Here is a 24,012-nt window from a genome sequence, read left to right on the forward strand (position 1 = left end):
TAAATATTAACTATCGAAAAATTATTAATTTTTTGTTAAATATAGAAAAAAAAATACTTACACAACTGGCTCTCCTTTCGAGTAAACATAATCTTTTATGTTAAATAAAAAGCCATCAATTATTTGGTTGTCTTGAGCCAACTGCTTTAATATTTTCCTATCTTCATCACTCACTTTTTTCCGCGGCATTATAAAAATGTATATATGTACAAATGTAAATATAAATAAATAAAAAAAAAAGTAATAAAAAAATTTGTGTAAAATAGATAATATTTAAAGAAAATAATATACACAAACTGTAAAAATCAGACTGCTATTTCAACTTAAAAAAAATAATAAAAGTAAGTAATTTTTTCAATAAAATTAAAATTAAATATAATAAAACACAATTTTTATAATTTTTTTAACGTCACACTCGGGGAACGAAGTAAAACTTTTATAAGTTAATTAACAAATGTTGCTAAGAAACGAGGTACTTGAGTGAAATTCGCCAATTAAAATAAAGAACAACTGAAAAACAGATGCTAAAAACGACAGTGATTCTAAATTATAAATCCTGAGAACTACAGTAAGCAATATAATAAATTATTAATACCAGTACAAAGTACTTGAAGTATTTTGAGGACAACCGTTAAAAAACAAACATAGACAACATCATGGAGCTGGATTAAATTATAGAATAAATCATAAATATTTAGGCTGGGTATTCCTAGTGTTTCGGTTGAAAACCTTTTTTGGAAAATACCTGGAGGACACTTAAGACTTGAGTTGAACTGTTAAAATAATTATCATTCCCTAAGCTGAATATTCCAATAGTCTCTGATGAAAATCTTCGGAGGAAAACGCTTGAGGATGTTTTAGGGTTCAACTTTTAACAAAATTATGAATGTCTAATTTGAGTATTCCAAGTATTTTCTACGAAAACTTTTTATAGTAAATACGTTGAGAACACCTAGAAGTTAAGGGGGGAAAAACGTGTAGAAATACGTTTTCATGCTGATTTTTCCTTAATTTTTTGAAAGTATGAAAATAAATGTTATTTATTGAAACTATCGAATTATTTTAAACATATACTTATATTTTTCAATGTTTTACAACGATATAACGGAAAAAGTCGCGAAGATCAGCTAATCCAAATCGTTAATTGTCAGTCGTCTTAGCAGTTGGTGTGCACTATGAAAGCTACAATTTTTATCTAAAGTCAATAGCACAAAGAAATTACTTTTCTCTATACAATTACGCTGGATGTAAACCTTTATTATAAGTGATATTTTTATTAAAACTATCTTTTTTTAAGTAAACAATGTATAAAAAAAAGGTAAGAAATCAGAACTTAATTTCACAGCGCTATAATAACTCTAAATTTTTACTTTTTTCATTTTAATTAAGGTTCATTATAAAGAAGATACACATATAAAAAAAGTAATTTTTCTGAGCCATTGATTTCAGATAAAAATTTTGGCTTCCATACTACATACAAACTGCAGAGTCGGAATACAACCTGCGATGTGTATCAGATGATATCTCCTCTATTTGTTAAGTAATATTGTTGTTTAATACGAAAAAGCACTCATAAAGATATGTATAGAATAGCCTCATAGTTTAAAAAAAAAATTGATTTTTTATACCCTGAAAAAATTAATTAAACTCAACATGAAAACGGCCTCATCAAAGTATTTTCCCCTTTAAGTTAGACTTAAAGATATTAACCAATACCTAATCTGGATATGTTTTAGTGTTTTCAGAGAGAATCTCTTGTTAAAAATACCTGGAGGAAACTTAGAACCTGAATTTGAGTTAGAAAATTATTATCAAAACCTGGTCTTTTTATAGCAAGTATTTTTTAGATAATCCCTGTGTAAAAAATTGATAGATAACACATAAAACTTGAGGTAGACTTAAAGAATAATTATTAAAACCTAGTATGAGTACACTCACAGTAGCTTATAATCTTATCTAGGATCTAGATCACGTTTTGAGAAGTAGTATCCAAGGAAAAGGTTTAGTGAAAAGTACCTGGAGAACATTTAGAGCAAATTTGAACATCAAAAATAATTACCAAGGTCTGTGCTGGGTATTCCAAGTGTTTTCCAGGAAAAACTCCAGTAGAAAACACCTGGATGACGCGTATGACCGAAATTGTATTTTAATAATAATTATTAGATCCTAGTATGAGTATACCTAGCGTTTTCCAAGAAAAGTGCCTGTAGAAAGAACCTAGAGAATAGTTGGATCAAAGTTAAACTTTAAAAATAATTATCAAGGCCTGTGCTTGGTATTTCAAATATTTTTCCGGAAAAACTATAATAGAAAACACCTGGATGACGCGTATGACCGAAATTGGATATTAATAATAATTATTAGAACCTGGTGTGAGTATACCAAGCGTTATCCAAGAAAGGTTCCTGTAGAAAGTACCTTGAGAACATATGGAGCAAAGGTAAACTTTAAAAATAATTATCAAGGCCTTTGCTTGGTATTTCAAGTGTTTTTCGGACAAACTCTAATAGAAAACACCTGGCTGACCCGTATAACCGAAATTAGAATTTAATAATAATTATTAGAATCTGGTATTAATATACCCAGCGTTTTACACGAAAAGTTCCTGTAGAAAGTACCTAGGGAACATTTTGTGCAATGTTGAACTTGAAAAATAATTATCAAGGCCTGTGCTCGGTATTCCAAGTGTTTTCCCGGGAAAACTCCAGTAGAAAACACGTGGATGACGCGTATGACCGAAATTGGATTTTAATAATGATTATTCGAACCGAGTATGAGTATACCAAGCGTTTTCCAGTAAAAGTTCTTGTAGAAAGTACCTAAAGAACATTTAGAGCAAATTTGAACATTAAAAATCATTATCTCGGCCTATGCTTAATATTCCAAGTGTTTTCCCGGGAAAACTCCAGTAGAAAGCACCTGGCTGACCGGTATAACCGAAATTAGACTTTAATAATAATTATCAGAATCTGGTATTAATATACCAAGCAGTTCACAGGAAAAGTTCCTGTAGAAAGTACCTAGAGAACATTTGGAGCAACGTTGAACTTTAAAAATAATTATCTCGGCCTATGCTTAATATTTCAAGTGTTTTCCCGGAAAAACTATAATAGAAAACACCTGGATGACGCATATAACCGAAATTGTACTTTAATAATAATTATTAGAACCTAGTATGAGTAAACCAAGCGTTTTCCATAAAAGGTACCTGTAGAAAGTACCTGGTGAACATTTAGAGCAAATTTTACCATCAAAAATAATTATCAAGGTCTGTGCTGGGTATTTCAAGTGTTTTCACCGGTAAACTCCAGTAGAATACACCTGGATCACGTGTATGACCGAAATTGGGTTTTAATAATAATTATTAGGCCCTAGTATGAGTATACCGAGCGTTTTCCAGGAAAAGTTCCTGTAGAAAGTACCTAGGGAACATTTGGAACAACGTTAAACTTTAAAAATAATTATCAAGGCCTGCGCTTGGTATTTTAAATGTTTTCCCGGAAAAACAATAATAGAAAACAACGGGATGACGCATATAACCGAAATTAGAATTTAATAATAATTATTAGAATCTGGTATTAATATACCAAGCGTTTCACAGGAAAAGTTCCTGTAGAAAGTACCTAGAGAACATTTGGAGCAAAGTTGAAATTTAAAAATAATTATCTCGGCCTATGCTTAATATTCCAAGGGTTTTCCCGGAAAAACTATAATAGAAAACACCTAGATGACGCGTATGACCGAAATTGGATTTTAATAATAATTATTAGAACCTAGTATGAGTAAACCAAGCGTTTTCCATAAAAAGTTCCTGTAGAAAGTACCTGGTGAACATTTAGAGCAAATTTTACCATCAAAAATAATTATCAAGGTCTGTGCTGGGTATTTCAAGTGTTTTCACGGGAAAACTCCAGTACAAAACACCTGGATGACGCGTATGACCGAAATTGGATTTTAATAATAATTATTAGAACCTAGTATGAGTAAACCAAGCGTTTTCCATAAAAAGTTCCTGTAGAAAGTACCTGGTGAACATTTAGAGCAAATTTTACCATCAAAAATAATTATCCAGGCCTGTGCTTGGTATTCCAAGTGTTTTCCCGGGAGAACTCCATATTGTGGATATTTTAACTGTTTCCCTGCCAAACTCAGGTAGAGCACTCCTCGACAAAGCATATAAGCTCGATTCGATACTGAAATTTATTATGATTATTATTATTATTATGTTTTTCTCATCATTACAATATTTTTAATCGTCTATTATTGTAAATTATTAATTGTTTTATTTTAATTATCATTTATTTTCGTAATTGTTCGCTTTACATCGCCATCTATTCATTGTTTTATTAGTTATCCGCCGATTAGTACTTTTTTTGTCATTAGATGGCGTTATTATCTTCTTCTGTTTCAGCGCCATGTTGTTTGGGGCAAATGCAACATGGGCAAATGACATATAGTCACTGGGCTGTCCTAAAACGATAACAATTGTTATAGGTTATGAAAGATCGATACTTAAAATAGTTGCTCACGGTGTTCATTTATTGTTTAAATTTGCAAAAATCACTTCAATATGTTAAATCTGTTGTAATGTCCGTGAACTTTTAATGTATGTTCAATACCAATTTATTTCAATGCAAACAATTTTATGATTATAATTCAATTTCAAATTCGCCGCGCACCAAGAAGTCGCCATTTTTTCCTGATAAAAGTGGAGGGGTAATTTCTCTAACAAACGACAAAGAGAGAAACCAATTTTTGATATTAAAAAACTAACTGAATTGAAACTATGTGGTAAATCGTTATAAAATTTTAATAGAATATGTATGAAACACTGTTCTATCTATTGAAAAGTTTTTTTCATGAAGTCAAGTTCGCTGGTTTTTGATGAATCACTAATTAATTATATTTCTTAAATGGTCGGCTGAAAAAATTAAATTTTCTTTCTATAGATGTATTTAATCATAATCTTTCGAATGAATATAAAGAAATATGGGGTAAAATGGAAGTCATTTGGCTCTCAAACTACCTTATGATAAAGAAATTAATTGAATTATTTTCATTTAGGAAACACCAAGAAAAAGAAACAGCTGGAGTTGATAATCCAGTCTTGATGAGTGAACTTCGAGCATTGAGATCAAGAAAAGATGAATTAGAAACACACTTAGCAAGCTTACAAGATTCTCGTAAACATCTTATGATACAATTGGAAGAGATAATGAGAACATTGAAGGTAACTTTTAATTTATTAATCTCACAAGCTGAATGTTGTATTGAAATTATCCTACATTTCTTAATTTGAAGATAATTCAAAGCATAAAACTCAGATTAAAAATCGTCTAAGAAAGATAAAAAAGATCATAAGTATATTAATTCTGTCATCAATAGACAAAAAGTCTCTAAAGTCTATTAGATAAATATCAAATATCATTACAGTCCAATAGAACTGAATTAATTAAGAGAGAGAGAGAGAGAGAGAGAGAGAGAGAGAGAGAGAGAGAGAGAGAGAGAGAGAGAGAGAGAGAGAGAGAGAGAGAGAGAGAGAGAGAGAGAGAGAGAAGATTAGATTGATAGTTTATTAATGCCAATGCACAAGCCAAATGGCAATTTTAAATACAATATGATTTACAAATACAGTAATAATAGCAAAATTTTATAAGTACATAAACTAGAGTAAAAATCTAGTATAAAAATTTATATTAATTTTATCTGATTCAACTAACAAAGTCAATAAATTATTCAATTAATAACAGCTGATAAAAGAACAAAGTTGGAGAATTTAACACTTCGAATCTAACAGTAATTTTCAGAGAACTTATCACTTTACAATAACATAATTAATAATCCAAATTCAACAAATGGTCAAAAATTTTATTTTTGAACACTTCAAGACTAGATGAGTTGACAATCTCTTCAGGTAGTTCTTCCCACAATCGTATTACACTCACTTGGAATGACCGCTCCATGAAGGTCGTAGCAAAATGCGGAAACGTGTAAAGAGAGTGTTTTTTGGCTGCTAACCTATCTGAACTTCTGACTTCGGTCTCTTCAACAAAAGAATCTCGCACCTGCTTGTACCTACTTGGGTTTACCAACTTGAAGTAGCTTAAAGAAGTAACAACTCATGAAGTACATTCTACGATATTTCACAGTGAGCCATCCCAATTCTCGTTGATAAGGTATTATATGCTCATCTTTTCTAAGATTAAAAATGAATCTAATTGAGCAATTTATTGCACGTTGAAGTTTCAAGTCATTTTTAGATGTTGAGTCTACTAATACGATGGAACAATAATCAACAAGTGGTAAGATGGTTGATGATACTAACAATTTCCTGATGTCAGTTGAGAAAATGTTCTTCCGAACCTTGAGAGAATGCAAGGCTGAATTAATTTTGCTAACCACTAGCTTGCCATGATGATTCCAACTTAGGTTCCTACTGATGTGTAATCCCAAGCACTTGGTAGTATCAACATATGGAATTATGACACCATCTATAATAATAGGTGGCAGATCAAAATTACTCAGTTGTTTCAGCTTGCTATTTGAACCCAAGATCATTGCTTTGGTCTTGGACATGTTTATTTCCAAGCCATGCTTCCTTGCCCAATCCGTAACTGATTGTGCATCAATGTTGACCTGTCTGACTGCCTCTTGTAGTTGATACATAAAGAAGTGTAGATAAATATATTTGTCATCAGCAAACAGTCCATGATTACAATACACTAGCCATCTGATAACAGAATTCATGACAATTAAAAACAGGATTGGACCAAGTACAGAACCTTGAGGAACACCAGATGAAGTTCTAAGGAGCTGAATTGGAGTCCCAAGATTATTCAGTATTGACTGAGAGCGATTTGATAAGTAGGAGAAAAACCAGATAATTGTTTCCATTGAAAAACCAAGCTCAAATAACGCAATCAGTATGATCTTGGGGTCAACATAGTCAAAAGCCTTACTCAAATCAAATAAGACTATTATGGTAAGTTTATTCTTGTCCATCGCCTGCCTAATATCATCAGTGAGCCTCAGTAATGCTGATTGTGTGCTGTGATGTTTCCTAAATCCAGATTGAAATGGGTCGAGTAACTCATTATCCTCCAGATAGGTTATCACTTGATTTGCAATGATTCTTTCAAACACTTTTGCCAGATGGGATAGAGAGAGATTGATTGATTGATTGATTGATAGTTTATTCATGCCAAGGCACAAGCCAAATGGCAATATTCAATTATAATAAATACAAAAAATTTTTTACATATTTAATATTAATATTGCAAGTACATAAATTAAAATTAATTCTAAGCATTTTACTAAATATTTTAGCGATATTAAGCAAATTTTAAATCTTATCTGATTCAACAAATAACTCTAAATTTTAAATAACATTTGAAATATAAAGACATATTAAGGTAAATTTCACAATAATTGAGAATATTACGAGTCATCAAGCGATTTTTCAATTATCCAAATTTAATAAATGGTCAAAAATTTTATTTTTAAATACCTCCAAACTGCTTGAGTTAACAATGTCGTCAGGTAGCTCCTCCCACACTCTTATCACAGTAACTATAAATGAACGCTCTAAATAGGTAGTAGCAAAGTGAGGTAGTTTAAATACAGTGTCGTTTTTAGCTGCTAATCTACTAGAGCGTCGCACATCAGTTTCTTCCAAGAATGCATCTCGTAGATAGCCCGGTTTACCGATTTCCAGCAACTTGTAGAAGTAACACAGCAAAAAATACATTCGACGATATTTTACTGATAGCCAACCTAGTTCTCGACGATAAGCGGTGACATGTTCATCTCGTCTAAGACCAAATATAAATCTTATTGAGGAGTTTACTGCTCGTTGTAATTTTAAGTCATTATCACCAGTATCATTATCACCTGAAACCAATAGTCTTCGGATATCAGTTGAATAAATATTTTTGCGAACTTTCAATGAATGCAATGCTGAATTCACTTTCCTCGTTACTTGTGATACATGGTGATTCCAAGATAAGTTGCTACTCAAATGTAAGCCCAAGCACTTTGTCAAGTTGACATAAGGTAATGCAACTCCATCAATCACGATAGAGGGTATTTCCTCTTCAGCAAGTCTTCTTAATTTACTGTCTGATCCCATAATCATAGCCTTTGTTTTGTCTAAATTTAACTGTAGTCCATGCTTCCGGGTCCACGATACAACTAATTCAGCATCGAGTGTTAACTGTCTGACTGCTTCGTGAACTTGATAAATATAGAAGTGCTGGTAGATGTACATATCATCAGCAAAAAGGCCGTGTTTACAATGAGCCAGCCAACGGACCACAGAATTCACAACTATTAAGAACAATATCGGTCCAAGAACAGATCCTTGTGGAACTCCTGAAGATGTTTTTAGTAATTCAATAGGAATCCCATGTTCATTTAGAACTGACTGAGATCTATTTGATAAATATGAGAAAAACCAGTTAATAGTTTCCAATGAAAAACCAAGTTCAAATAGTGCAATCAGTATAACCTTGGAATCAACATAATCGAAGGCCTTACTTAAATCGAAAAAGATTATGATAGTCCGTTTACTCCCATCCATAGCTTGTCTGATGTCATCAGTGAGCTTTAGTAATGTCGTTTGGGTACTGTGATATTTCCTAAATCCAGATTGGAAAGGATCAAGTAGCTGATTGTCTTCCAGATACATTATCACCTGATTAGCAATAATTCTTTTAAATACTTTAGCCAAATGCGACAAATTTGCAACTGGTCGAGTGTCTGAGGGAGATCTAGGTGGTGTTATTTAATTCAAGGGTATTATAAAGATAATCTTCCGAATATCAGGAAAGATTCCAGTGTCAAGAGATCTGTTGAATACAACAGTGAGTAAGAATGAAATTTGCGGAAAATGATCTCTCAACCATCTTAGAACTAACCCATCAGGACTCCTTCCTTTTGATTTTGAAACAGTAAGATGTAGGGCTTTTGTTACATCTACAATATCAAGTCTAGACCAATTAAATGAGCATTCAACCTTTTAAGAATGCTTCACAGGTATCAAGTTTAGAAAATCAGTGCTACATGGTAGATGCTTCCTGACTATGTTAGCATAATATTCGTTCAACTCAAGTAAATCAAAGAAATTTAGCGGTGACAACGGATTTGACTTCATGAATCTAAGTTATTTTAGTTTGCTCCAGACAGTTGAGCCATGTGGTAGATTCAACAGTGCATTTTTCAAGTATTCTTCACGCTTATGATGCAACTGGTTTTTCAATTCTTTTCTTCTCAATTCATAAAGAGCAAGCAAGTTGGGATCTTGATTTCTTTTCGCTTTCTCGTAAAGTTGATCTCGCTCTTTGCACTTCATTCTTAATTATTTTGTAAAACAGTGATTTCTATGTCGCCGTATCTTTCTTGTGATGACTGGCGCAAAAGCATCTAAAGTTAATATAGTTTCGGTGGTGAAAATATCCAGAAGCTCATTTGTATCTGAATGCTCTAATACCGTATCATAAACATTTAATGAATTCATTAATGACTTTGATAAAGCTAAATGGTTTTTAAATTTCTAAATGTAATTTTTTTATCAATTTGCTTATGGTTTTCAACAAAATACCGGCAGAGTAAGCAATCGTGACCATAAATGAATGGAGAGTCAGATTTGGTGTAAGAAACTAACTTACTTTCATTGTCTAACAAAATCACATCGAGCCATGAATCACAGTTATTTTTATGGAATGTTGCCCCATAAGGCCATAATACAGTGATAATTCAGTGATAAAATCTATTAAAAGATTAGCGGTATAGATATTTTCAAGTAGATTACAATGTAAATCACCAGCTATGATAATGGTACTAAAGTTTGGAGCAGGTTTGGCGTTTATATCAAAGAATTCTGTTAACAAAATACCTTTTACTCTTCTGAAAATACGAGAAAGTAAAAGATATACATATATATATATATATATATATATATATATATATATATATATATATATATATATATATATATATATATGGGTGGGTCAAAAAAATCGAATAATTTATTTTTGATTTTATACTCTGAAAAATAGGTTCGTAGACACCTAAAAAGAATTCTCTCCAAGTATAAGCTCTTAATTATAACGGGAAGGTCCTCCGCTTTGCGGGTTTCTATTTTTTTCGAATAATCAGATAAAAAAATTTATATCTCGCTTCCAACTGCTTGGAAAAATATTCCGTGGCATAGATTTTGTGAGAAATTGAATGCTTTACAAAAAAGGTCTCTTATGACTTTTTCAAAAACTCAACCGATTAAAAGATATTCATAGTTGAAGTTTGGCTATTTTAAGGAAAATATTCGTTTTTATTATGAATTTTATAAGTCGATGAAAAAAATTATTTCGGATTGCGGAACTCATGATTTTGTAGGAAATTTACTGCTCTACAAAAATGGTCTCTTATGATTTTTGATTAAGTGAAGCCGTTACGAGATATTCATCGTCAAACATTAACGAATATCAATATTTCCAGTTTTTGATCAATAATTCGATAAATTTTAATTTAAACTATGAGTTTCAGGAAAATTTACATAAATTTGAGTTTCGATCGATAAAGAAATGTTATAAACAATTTTTTTAATATTGTTTTCAGTCTTGAGCTTGTTTGATTGCATTAAAACAAGAAATTAGAGCATTTTTTTCGACATATAGCCAATGATTAGTTTAATTTGAAGTGAATGACATATTTCTTTGTCAAATTTAATATGAAAAGTATTGAATCAAGTGAGAAACAACCAGTATTTAACTTTTTTATAGATAAATTTTTATTGAATTATCAATTGCAATATAATTGTCTATATTTTTAACATAACAGTACGCTATTACTATAAATAATTTCTTTTATTACAATTTGGGAATGTTTTTGATGTTCTTTGACAACTTGCAATAAGTACTGGAATTGTTCTTCATTTTTGTCAAGCATTGATTATATTCACTGACTAATGCAACAGCTCGCTCTGCTGAATCATTGACAACTTTTAGTTGTTGAAAGTATTCTTTATTTTCGAGATAACTCTCATTAGTAGGCCATAATTCAACATCGACATCAAGAAAGTCATACGGTAGATCGAAGATTTTGAAAAGATTTAATGACTTTTTAGACACAAAGTCACTCAGAGTTCTCTGCGCCAATGAATTCAAATCTTTTTAGCAATTACAAATCTTTTAGCTTTAGAATCTGTACCTTCACGAGTATTAACAGCTTCAACAATACGTTTTTTTACTTCTAATGGAACGCCATCGTCAAACAGTGATAAAATGGCAAGTTCATCGCTCAAATACCATAAGTGCGAAATCATTTTTTCACACGTAGCTGAAGAAATCAAAGGATTGATATGTTTGTACTCCAATAAATTTTTCATAAACTGCAAGTCATGATAAGCAGCAGTTGTTGCAGAAGTTGATGAAAACCAAGCTTTTAAATACAATGTGACTATAAAAATACAGAAATGACGAAGACCATGCAATTCTTTCTGAGAGAGTTTGAATTCATCTCTGAATAGATACATTTTCAAACTATAAATGGCCTTAGCCATCCATCTAGCATGATGAACAGCACCAGGACGTTTGAAAGAAATCTTTTCTTGAGGCATTTCTCCAAGGAAAATCAATGATAATTCCAATAATTCTTTATCTAACTTATTATAACATTTCTTTATCGATCGAAACTCAAATTTATGTAAATTTTCCTGAAACTCATAGTTTAAATTAAAATTTATCGAATTATTGATCAAAAACTGGAAATATTGATATTCGTTAATGTTTGACGATGAATATCTCGTAACGGCTTCACTTAATCAAAAAATCATAAGAGACCATTTTTGTAGAGCAGTAAATTTCCTACAAAATCATGAGTTCCGCAATCCGAAATAATTTTTTTCATCGACTTATAAAATTCATAATAAAAACGAATATTTTCCTTAAAATAGCCAAACTTCAACTATGAATATCTTTTAATCGGTTGAGTTTTTGAAAAAGTCATAAGAGACCTTTTTGTAAAGCATTCAATTTCTCACAAAATCTATGCCACGGAATATTTTTCCAAGCAGTTGGAAGCGAGATATAAATTTTTTTATCTGATTATTCGAAAAAATAGAAACCCGCAAAGCGGAGGACCTTCCCGTTATAATTAAGAGCTTATACTTGGAGAGAATTCTTTTTAGGTGTCTACGAACCTATTTTTCAGAGTATAAAATCAAAAATAAATTATTCGATTTTTTTGACCCACCTAATATATATATATATATATATATATATATATATATATATATATATATATATATATATATATATATATATATATATATATAAAAGAATAATTAATTTGAAGCATGTTTAAAAAATTTTTTTTTCAAATAACAAATTTTTTTTTTATAAATAAATTATAAAAAATAAATAAATTCAGGCGCGATAAAAACGATTCCTCATTGGTTGTGACGTCACTATATCCGTTGAGAGTGAGAGCCAATCAGAATCGTACTATACACTTGTATTTTCTATATTCAGTTCTCCATGTGTCATAACAAAATAGTCTCACTTAACCTCTTAAAAACAACCATCACAACAAAAATACGAGATATTATAAATTGTTTTTATAAAAATCTGAAGTATTTTCGCATTAAAATTGAATATGGTTGACGTTGGTTTTACAAAAGCAACATCTCAAAATCTGCCGAAAGTTGATTTTGACATGTTTTTAAAATATATTTCTGAAAATCCATGTTATAATGTAGTGGAGTCAAGTGGTGTCAAAATGAACCGGTAAGTCAATAATAAAAAATTTAAAAATATATTTACAAAATCATCAAATAATTAAATTATAATTCTTTAAAATTATTTACACTTACACAAATTATTTTTTAATTTTAATAATAGGTCGTCCAGATTCGATTATAGTGATCATGCTATTGGTTACGTGCAAGTAAAAAGGGAAAAGAATAAATGTTTTGTAAAAGCAAAAATTTGTCCAGAACATAAAGTACGTGGAAAACTGTATATGTTAACTGTTGCTGTCAATGAAGTGAAACAAGAAATAGAAGATGCCCATTGTCTCAGTTGTGCTGCAGCTCAAGGTGGATGCAAACATGTTGCAGCTTTATTAAAGTGGCTGAATCGCCGTACTGAAGAGCCAGCATGTACTTCTGTTGAAGCTTATTGGGTTAAACCTAAACTTGTCAGAGTAGGTAAAGAAGATAAGTTTTTGGAGCTAACTGAAATAATTAAGTCGTCACCTCAGTTACAACTGAGTGATGAAAATAAGAATGCTAGTTCATCATTTCAACCCGAAGAATTTGTAAAAAATATTTTAGAGTCACGTCAAGCTTATTCAAAATCTCATCTAATCAAGCATTTGTCTCCTCCATCTGTTTTAGAGTTATGCTCCATTTATCATTTGGGATTAACATATTCAGGAGATAGGAAAAACATTAATTTTTTTTTGCAACATTGTGCTAGTTTTTTAACGTCTGAAAATTTAAAGTATATTGAAAAAGCCACACAGGAACAAAGTAAAAATCACTTATGGTATGAACTGCGATATGCAAGAATTACAGCATCCAAATTATATGATGTAGCTCAATGTAAAACAGAAAGAGGTAGTTTATTCAATGTTTTGATGGGAGGAAAAATAAGAGATACATTTGCTATGAAAAGAGGCCGAGACTTAGAAGACAGTGTAATTGATATCGTTAGAAGTATAATAAATTCTCCAATACAAAAATCAGGATTATTTTTGAGTAGTGACTTTCCAGTGTTTGGTGCATCACCAGATGGTGTAGGAGAAACATTTGTTGTTGAAGTAAAATGCCCAACTAATGAAAAATCATTCAAAAACTATTGTAATCGTGGAAAAATAACTGCAAAATATAAAGCCCAAATCCAAATGCAAATGTTTTTTGCCAAAAAAAAAATTAGGTTACTTTTGTGTTGCTGATCATAATTTTAAAGAAAATAATAAAGTAACAATTATTCAGGAAAATTTTGATTTTAATTATATCAACTCAGTAATGCACAAAGCAATGATATTTTGGCATAAAAACATTTGCTCTGTAATAATGTTAAATACAGATAATGTTTAAATGTTTGTACGTTGTATATTTTTAATAAAATTCACAAACTTAATATTATAGAATACAAAAATTCTACAATATAATATAATCTTATTGCATTCATTAATAACTAATACTATTATTTTATATTTATTTAGCTTGAAGCAATAATCGGTGATTGCAAATTTACTAGAGCTGCATAAATGACGACAACATCATCAAGAATATTTAAAGAATTATGATCTAGTAGAGCATGACCTTAAATAAATTTGAAATCTCTCATCCTTTTAATTACCCGTTCGATGTGTATTCTACAACTAGCTATTTGTCGAGTCAAAATTACTTCGGCTTCCGTGGATTGCTGTCCATCTGAGACGCTTGGTGGACGCATCAATGTGCAATTTTTCTGCTGAAGTAATGCCTCTACGCTCTTAAATCCACGATCCGCTAAAACTGTTATGCCATCAGGTATAATATCCAGGTAACCACAGTTCTCGACTATGATTGTGTCTAAAGTTCGACCACCGTAGCCTTTTGAAATAAAATTTATGAGTCCATCTGGTGTACAGGAAATTAAATATTTAATGGTATTACTTTTCTTGTACTCAGACCAAGTAGCTGATTGATGAACGGCATTTGATGGTTTTTCAATCCTTATTTCAAAACAATCAATTATTGATTGAACTTTATTAAAGTTTAATCTAAATTGTATTGGTAAATTTTTAAGTATTGTTTTAGCTGGTGGCCAAACTATAAGCGACTTTAAGATTTGACTTATTTCTTTCGTATATTTGTTTAAAATCCGCCCCGCTTGGCTTTGAGAAATGCTAAAATCATAAGCTAAAATAGCATTACTGCAATTTAAACGGATTTTTTTAAAAACTTGAAGAACGTAGTCTACTGGATATATTTTTTCAATCTCTGCTATGATAAAATAACATTCTTTTTCAATGCCGACAAAAAGTAAAGGATCAGTTTCTATTAATGATTTGTTAACATTATACGAATCCTTTTTTAATAATATAAGTATTGATTGTAGCTCTTGTGAGGTTGTTGAAGTTGAAGGCTCAGTGAAAGAACTTGTATCCATAGATTCTGTGAGACCGCAGCTACTTTCTCCTACTTCAGACGACGAATTTGAAGTATTTATTTTTGCAGATGGTTTCAATAAACTAAACTGTTTAATGAGTGATAAAGCTATGGATCTTACTTGAGCTTTAATTACATTAGTTTCTAACTGACATTGAATACCTGCGCTACGATAGTAAGGTCTCACTTGTATCTTTTTGTCGCATAATATTACTTGTGATCTATTTTCGTTTACTGAATCAGTGATATTCGTTTGAATTATATTTTCAGATTGACTACCATACATTTGGTTGAAATTATTGCTATTGTCTTTATGTAAAGCATTTGGACTGATATTCTCCACTTCTTCCACATCCTGAAGTCTCAATTCAGACAAGTTCAATAAACTCGTTTTTGTTGAAGTGTTACTTGTATTAAAAAATCGAGGCACAACTTTTTTAAAAATTTTTCGAGCTTTAGGTACCGTTTTTACATAAAAATAATTTTCTAAATCTTCTTTAAGCTGCAATTATAAATAAAAAATCGTTAGAAATGCTGAGTGATTCGATTGCTAACAAGATATATTTATTTATGTCAAATGTATCTATGTATATTTACTTACATTAAAATGGTCTTCACAACAATACGACACTGCTCGAAGACGTCTATCAGGACAATTAGCTGCAATACACCATTGTTTTCTTATTTCATCACTTTTGGGAACAGAAATAAAAAGTTTTTCCGGAGTAGAATGAGTTGTGTTGCGACATGAAGGTACAAAACAATATTTATAACTTTCTAGGTTTGGTGAAATATTTAATTTTAAATTGTTAGAAACCATCTTGCTCACGCTTTTCAAATATTATTAATTGTCTCTAATATTTTTTTAGTCGACAAAAATTTTTAATCACACTAATTAATTTTTTCAAAACAGATATAACCTATATAATATTAACTATTTTTATTTATTTTAAAAACATAAACATGGATGCTTCATTGACTCGACGCGTGGTGGCGTTACTGAACCGATATAATGACGTCACATTCATTTAAAAATAAATGTTCAAAGTATAATTTTTAATTGACAATTACGTAAAAAATTAATTGTTAAATAATTTTTTACTTAAAGTGTCTTAATAATTCCTATCAAACTTTCGAATAAAAAAATAATTACAAAACGTGCAACTTCTCTATTCTCAGTATCACAAAATCTGAATATGATCAATAAAACAACAAAATGTTTTCTATTTTCTTCTCTTAACAACAAATTTTTTAATTTCTCAATACAAAAAAAAATAATTGTTTCGCTTATTTTTTTTTCTTAACAAACAAAATTTGGAATTTATCAATACAAAAAAAAAATAATTGTCTTCGCTTTTCTTTTCTTAACAAACAAATTATTGAACTTATAAAAAAATTAACAAAAAAAAATTGTTTCTATTGTCCTTTCTTAACAAACGAAATCTAGAATTTATAAAAAAAATAATAAAAATTTTAATTAATTAATGGTTCAAAATTTGATTAAAATCGCCAAAATCAGACCAATCGGAATCGGTAACGGATTTAATCGCACGCGAAGTCGAACAAGATCGCTGGTACGCAATAACAAAAAATATAAACAACGAATCGAATAAGAGCCTCGCAAACAAATTAACAACCAAAAAAAATTATTTTCCTTCTTAACAAATAACGAATTTAATACAGTAGGTCACAAGAAATCAGTCGAATAATTACAACAAAAAAAAATTTTCTTCAATTCGCATTGAGGAATGAATTTATCAAGTGCATCGATCTGTAGTACGTAGATTATCGATGGCACAATCTGTCAATCAGTTATCATCCGCGGCGGATAACAGGACCGTCGGTAACTGTTGTTACCCGTCGGGCAATACACGGGAACAAAGCTCGAGGTATAGTGTCTATTGGCGCTCTTAGATGGCCCTCGAGTCGAGCCAATTCTATGCGGCAGGCAATCTCAAACCTTTACCAAAACCAATCGACAACGGTACACAATATCTCTCAACAACGTATTACAAAAAAAAAATTGGTACCGGACACCTGGCTGACGTCACCCCGAAGCCGGAATTCAACAACGTAATTGTTGAATTTCGGTACACAATTAATTTCGGACTTAAATTCAAAATCGCAATTAGTTGTCCTTTGTTAATTTCAGCGTAAAAAAAATAAATTAAATAAACATTTATAGTTTGTAATTCGGGTTAATCGCGGATCGCGGTGAAGTCACCCAGGTAAATTAACAAACTGCGACCGCACTTACCCCGTTCAGTCGACTTCTCGGCACGGCGTGCAATCCCAGGAAGCAGGTATCGGCTGTGCTGACGGCGGCAGAGGTTCTCGGCGATGGCGTCACAACGGAATTTTTCATTGTCGGATTTACAAAAAAAAACTATTGATATAATTCTTGGCTTTCTGGTGTACGGCAATGACACAATAAAATTAACTTACGGCGAGATCGACACTCAAAATTAACAAAATGAATGAATTCAACACGTAAGCGGCTGAATTTACAATATAATACGTCTTCTTGATCTTCGTGTAACAACAAAAAATTTTTCAGCGCATCAAAAGTGGCTTGAAAGGTATCCAGATCAGAATTGAATTTCTTTCTCTTTCGTTTTCCAGCAACATGTGGTTTTTCTCTAGCGCAGCTAAAAACTGCGCGTCCAATCAGCCGTTGTCGGATAAATTTTCATAGTCGATGGTTGGTCGATTTCCCACTTTAGTCCTCCATTCGGCGTTCAGGTGGAGCCTCGATGTGCTCCCGTCGCTTCAACGTCCAGTCGTTCGTAAATTCCGATTCCAGGTTTCCCTCGTTGATCGCTGTCACTCCCAGATGTCTCCCTGGTCGTTGATTGCGAACTGAACTGCGGGCTCGTCCGGTCGCTTTTCTCATCTCTCACTCTCTCTCTCTCTCTCACACTCTATTAAATATATCGTAAATTTCTTTCGGACGCATCCATCCATACTTAGTGTAATTCATTTGGCGCGGTTCGGCTTAAATTTTACCTCGAGCTTCGCATTCTGATCGGAAACCACTTGGGGCGACACAGGCGCGTCGAATCTCAGCATTCCATCAGCTTGGCCAACACTCTAGACTAAATAATACTAAAAAAAAATAATCTCTATAAATGAAATCTAGATGGGAAAAATTTCCCATGTCACAATATATATATATATATATATATATATATATATATATATATATATATATATATATATATATATATATATATATATATATTAGGGTGGGTCAAAAAAATCAACTATTTTTTTTTCTACAATTAATACGGAAAAATGGGTTACTAGGCACCTTAAAAAAATTCTCACCAAATATGAACTCTTAATTTTAATAGGAAGATCCTCCGCGTCGCAGTTTTTCATTTTTTTCTCAGTCCAATAGAAAAAAATTCATTCCTGATCATTAATTGGTCGTACAGAAAAAAATTTTTTAAGAATTTTGTAGGAAATTTAATGCTCTACAAAAAAGGTATCTTATGTTTTTTCCGTAAACCTCACCATTTCACTAATATTGAAGGTTTAAGATTGATTATTTTAAGTCAAATGTCACTTTTGTTTATGAATTTTATAACTCGACAAGAAATGGCTATTATTGAATGGGCAATAGAAATTTTTGTAGCAAATTAACTGCTCTATAAAAATGGTATCTTATGTTTTGGCGATTAAATTAATCGTTCAAAAGATATTCATCATCAAACTTTCATGTATATCGATTTTAAGAGTTTTTGATTACATAATCGAAAAATTTCAATTTAATCTATCAGTTTTGAGAAAATTTCATTTTTTGTCTTTAATGTAAGTATTATTTGAATTTTGTTTTCAAAATTTTTATTCAATAATTCCAAACTTTTTATTTTTCATCATTAGAAATCACGATCATGTTGTTTTTTTATAACGTCTTCAAAACGTCTTAAAAAATTTTTCCACTACAGCTGTATATTGTCCTTGGGAAAATTTCTTCTGTAGAGAATTTTTGTTTTGTATTCTATTTACTCTTGTGAACTAGCGCCACCTACATATTTCTTTATAGTTATATTGTTTTTTTATTTGTTTACATTTTCTACAGCATTTCTAGTGTTTCCACAAGTTATGATCTTGTATATGTGATAAAACGATTAAATATTTACAAATTTTGCGGTCACTACATAAATTTATATATTTATCGAAAATATGGATAAGGAAATTCATTTGATCGGAAAACCCATGCAAAAATTTCAGAACGTAAGTTGCCAACAGTGAAAGAGGTTATGAGTGTTTTTTTATCAGTTCAAAGTGTTAAAATGTTCTATCAAACAATGTGCTAAAAATGCAACTGATCAAGTTATTGAACTAAGGAAAAACAACCAGATTCCGACTAGTGGATCAACTAATGTAATACAAAAAATTCTTCGCTATCATAACCGATGGTTGAAATTGCAAAAATCTTTTGTGCGAAAAAAATCATCAGCCCAAAACAAAAATGTAATAATATTTCAGAATGAAATCAAAGCATTATTTGATATTGTAGATCATAAATCAATAAAACTGCTTGATAATGATATTCGTGAACTATATTCAAATCAAAAAAGTGATACCCGGAAAGAAATTCTTTCAAATAACCCAAATAAATTAAACAGTACTATGAATACGATGGAAGTAGATGAAAGTCGTGAGTATTTACAACATTTAATTATTATAAATTTTAATCAGAATTGAAAATAAATTAAATTGATTATAAATTATGAATAATAAAGTATATTATTGTTTTTATAATCAATTATATCATAAATGTCAATATGGTCGTAGATGATAAATAAAAAACTCTTTGTGTTCCTTATTTGATGTCAAAATGAATGAGTTCCATATTTTTGCTTCCATTAATTAAATAACAACTCTTATTTTAGATTTGAATCAACCCTCAACCAGCCATGAGATTGTTCGAAGTGAGGAATCAGAGTCATCTTCAACCCTTACATTAAGTCAAGCTACAAATTTCGGTTCAGATTTAGAGTATGTGCCTCAAATACCGACAACACGAGCAAAAATAAATATTCTAAGTCCAGAGCTTATCTCAGCACTCGACAGAGCTAATGTTAGTAGTAGAAATGCGATGTTCATTATTGCTCCAGTTCTATCAAGTGTTGGTGTTAATGTAGAAGATACAACTCTTAGTTATCGAACAATTCAACGAACTCGCATGCTCTTACGAAAAGACATTGCTATAGGACTAAAAGATAACTTCAAAGCTCATGATAAATATGTCGTGCATTGGGATGGGAAAATACTGAATGACATTTCTGAATCGAAATTTGTGGATCGATTACCGATTATTTTGACTGCTTTTGGTACTGAGCAGTTACTTGGAGTTCCAAAAATGAATAGTGGATCGGCAGAAAATCAAACAGTAACCATCTTGTCAACGTTAAATTAATGGGGTATTATTAGTTACATCAAGGCGATGTGTTTTGACATGACTGCGGTTAATACGGGTAACTAATCAATGATAAAATATTTAAAAGAAAATTTTATTTTCATCGTTCTAGTTGAATTGTTTTCATACATTAATTAAATTTTCGACACGTGCCCATTAGTTTGTAACGGGTATTTTTCCGGTTTTTTTTTTCAAATAAATTTAATTGCCGTAGTAATTTAGTCAAGGCTTTACCTATACATCTATATCCCCTAGCTCGAATAAAATCTCGCCGGAGTCCAGGATCTTTTAAGGGATAACTTATTTTACTTATAAATAAATTTGGAGCCTAATTATACTTAATACTCTATTTATTTAACAAACAACAAACAACAAAATTGAAACTCAAGTTTATAAAATTTACAAGCGTTATGTCAAACTTTACAATATCGCACATAACCCGCACACAACATTTACTTTCCGGCTCTCTTTAGAGCCATCTGGTGGCCAAACTCTGCCTACTACCTTTACACAGTAGTATTCTTCTTTACCGACGGTTGCGTTTTACGTCACGGCCCTACCTGCCCCTACTCCCATCTGGATACTTGAAAAGTAACCCTTTCCGGCCCTACTTACCCCTAGTCCAGTCTGGGTGCTTGGAAAGCAACCCTTTCCGGCCCTACTTACCCCTAGTTCCCTCTGGGTGCTTGGAAAGCAACCCTTTCCGGCCCTACTTACCCCTAGTTCCCTCTGGGTGCTTGGAAAGCAACCCTTTCCGCTGGCCAAATTTCCCCCAATGGATAAGTCAGCACTTACCTGGTTCCTGGTCGGAGACAAGGTAAGAGTTCCTTGGTTATTCCTTGGTGAAGGGTCTTCTACCAAAAAATAAGAACCACTGGGAAAACTTGGTTGACTTTCCGTCAATCAAAATCGATTTTATTAATTCCTAAACCTTTCTCTACGAGTGAAAGGTTTTGAAAATTTATCGCCACCTATCGCTCGTTAGCGAACTTCAGATTTTGCCATATTTAAGTTTGATTAAAATCGATTTCACTTATTAATTTTAACGGATTACAATCAATTTCATACAAAGATCAATTCCATACAAAAATCACTCGGGACTTAGAAAAAAAATAACATTTGCTAAATAATAATCTTCACAAAAATAATTTTCTATACAAAATTACAAGAAAGTAATTAATTACATAATTATTCAGATCTTTTGAATCTGTTTGAGAATTTTAATTAATTCTTTCTTTCAGGTAAATTAAATTTTTGTTCTTTAAAAGAACAAAATTATCGTCACGCGGTTTCGCTTATATGAGCTTGCCGGTTTTTACTGCAAGCGAACGAGCGGCGGAATTCTTCGCCACCTCTCGCCGTGATGGCGAACTCAAGAACTTGCGCGTATCTTCGGATGATTTTTATTTTTTTTTTTTTTTTTAACAAAAATACAAAAGAAACAAGAAACATAAAATACACTCCGGTATTAGTGATAATAATGATAACAATAATAACAATAATGATAATAAAAATAGTGATAACAATGACCACAATAATAGTAATAATAGTGAAAAGAACAATAGTAATAATATGATAAATAATAGTAATAATAATGCGCTCCGCCGTCTTGCTTGCACTCGCCTTTTACCATCACAAGTTATAATTCTTTATTTATTTATAGATTTTAAATATGCGTTACAATTTTTATTAAATACAGAACTTAAAGTGTAATTATCTATTTTTACTATACAGGAATCCATCATGGTACATGTAAAGAAATTGAAAAGGCCTTAGGAAAAGAATTAATTTGGTTACCATGTCGCCATCATATTTATGAGATCATTTTAAGGAGTGCATTCGAGGTCACTTGGCCAGTATCATCCGGACCAAATGTTCCAATATTTGGCAGATTCAAAAAATTTTGGGACACATTCGATAAAACGAAGTATAAATCTGGTGTTGAAGATAGTATTGTTGCTAATATTATTACGAATGAAAAAATAATCTATCTTCATTTATTAAGCGATACTTACAGGTATTATTTAAATACAATTTTAAGTGTAGAGGATAATTTTTGATTTTTACGACTAATTGATTACTTTTGGTAGTTATCGCAACCCCGAGATGACTATAAAGAAATATTGGAATTGTCATTAATTTTTCTGGGAGAAATGCCACGAGAGCAAGTTTTCTTCAAGCGTCCTGGTGCAGTTCATCATGCAAGATGGATGGCAAAGGCAATTTATTGCCTAAAAATGTTTATTTTTAGAGATGAATTTGACCTTTCTAAGAAAGAATTGGATGGTCTTCGACAATTTTGTATTTTCATAGTTATGGTATATGTAAAAGCTTGGTTTTCATCAACTTCTGCGACTTCTGCTGCTAATCACGACTTAGAGTTTATGAAAAATTTAATTGAGTACAGTAAAATTAATTCTTTAATTTCCTTAGCTACATGTGAAAAAATGACTTCACATTTATGGTACTTAAGTGATGAACTTGCTATTTTATCACTTTTTGATGATACCGTTCCATTAAACATAAAGAAGAATATTGTCGAAGCTGTTAAGACTCGCGAAGGTACAGATTCTAAAGCAAGAAGATTTATTATTGATAGAAAAAATTTACATTTAATTCTGCAAAAAATATAAGTGACTTTGTTTCTAAGAAGTCATTAAAACTTTTTGAGATCTTTGATCTGCCGTATGATTTTCTTGACAAAAATATTGATTTATGGTCTACTGATGAGAGTTATAATGAAAATAAAGAATTTTTCGCACAATTGAAAGTTGTTAATGATGTGGCAGAGCGAGGTGTCGCATTAGTAAGTGAATATAACCAATGCTTAACGAAAGACGAAGAGCAATTTCAATTTTTATTGCAAGTTGTGAAAGAGCATCGAAAAAACTACCCTACTTGCAACAAAAAATTGTTTGAAAATAAATAGCTCAGTTGAAATTGAAATAAAAAATTTTCTTATAACTAATTGGACATTTTTTTCTCTAAAACTGAAATCATAATATATTTATAATGAAAACTTTGCTTTTTTTATTGATAAATGATTAACTAAGCGATAAATAATGTACAATTTATTTTTTTAAATGTAGATAAAAATACTTACACATAAAAAAAAGCTTGAAAAATATTTTGAAGTTTCTCAGTTGATGAAAAAAAATTTTTTTCGTGTAAATTTTCTCAAAACTGATAGATTAAATTGAAATTTTTCGATTATTTAATCAAAAACTCTTAAAATCGATATACATGAAAGTTTGATGATGAATATCTTTTGAACGATTAATTTAATCGCCAAAACATAAGATACCATTTTTATAGAGCAGTTAATTTGTTACAAAAATTTCTATTGCCCATTCAATAATAGCCATTTCTTGTCGAGTTATAAAATTCATAAACAAAAGTGACATTTGACTTAAAATAATCAATCTTA

The 24,012-nt window shown here is 31.0% G+C and overlaps 2 protein-coding genes across 7 annotated transcripts in view; both read left to right on the forward strand.

Annotated features, from left to right (window-relative positions):
• Positions 1–24,012, forward strand: part of LOC141533470 (dystrobrevin beta) — a 633,463-nt gene that overhangs the window by 298,892 nt on the left and 310,559 nt on the right. For all 6 annotated transcript variants that reach the window (XR_012480273.1, XM_074252367.1, XM_074252368.1 and 3 more), the window contains one exon: positions 5,065–5,230. Coding sequence is in view for 5 of the 6 variants with exons in the window: in XM_074252367.1 (XP_074108468.1) it covers positions 5,065–5,230 (166 nt within the window). In the remaining variant the exon portion in view is untranslated. The remainder of the gene's footprint in view (positions 1–5,064; positions 5,231–24,012) is intronic.
• Positions 19,515–22,518, forward strand: LOC141533521 (uncharacterized). Its single transcript, XM_074252441.1, has 3 exons — positions 19,515–19,823; positions 20,059–20,643; positions 22,320–22,518. Exons 1-2 carry the CDS (start codon positions 19,796–19,798, stop codon positions 20,583–20,585), a joined length of 555 nt encoding a protein of 184 aa, XP_074108542.1. The 5' UTR covers positions 19,515–19,795; the 3' UTR covers positions 20,586–20,643; positions 22,320–22,518.

This window comes from Cotesia typhae, unplaced genomic scaffold (genome assembly GCF_013202065.1).
Source record: "Cotesia typhae breed Kobodo isofemale line unplaced genomic scaffold, CoteBio_Ctyphae contig_9, whole genome shotgun sequence".
Lineage (NCBI taxonomy): Eukaryota > Metazoa > Arthropoda > Insecta > Hymenoptera > Braconidae > Cotesia > Cotesia typhae.

Excerpts from the sequence above, each read along its gene's own strand:
- LOC141533521 (XM_074252441.1), top strand. The coding sequence starts at position 19,796 with ATGAATACGATGGAAGTAGATGAAAGTC. Across the intron at positions 19,824-20,058 it reads GATGGAAGTAGATGAAAGTC|ATTTGAATCAACCCTCAACC; the intron begins GTGAGTATTTAC and ends CTCTTATTTTAG.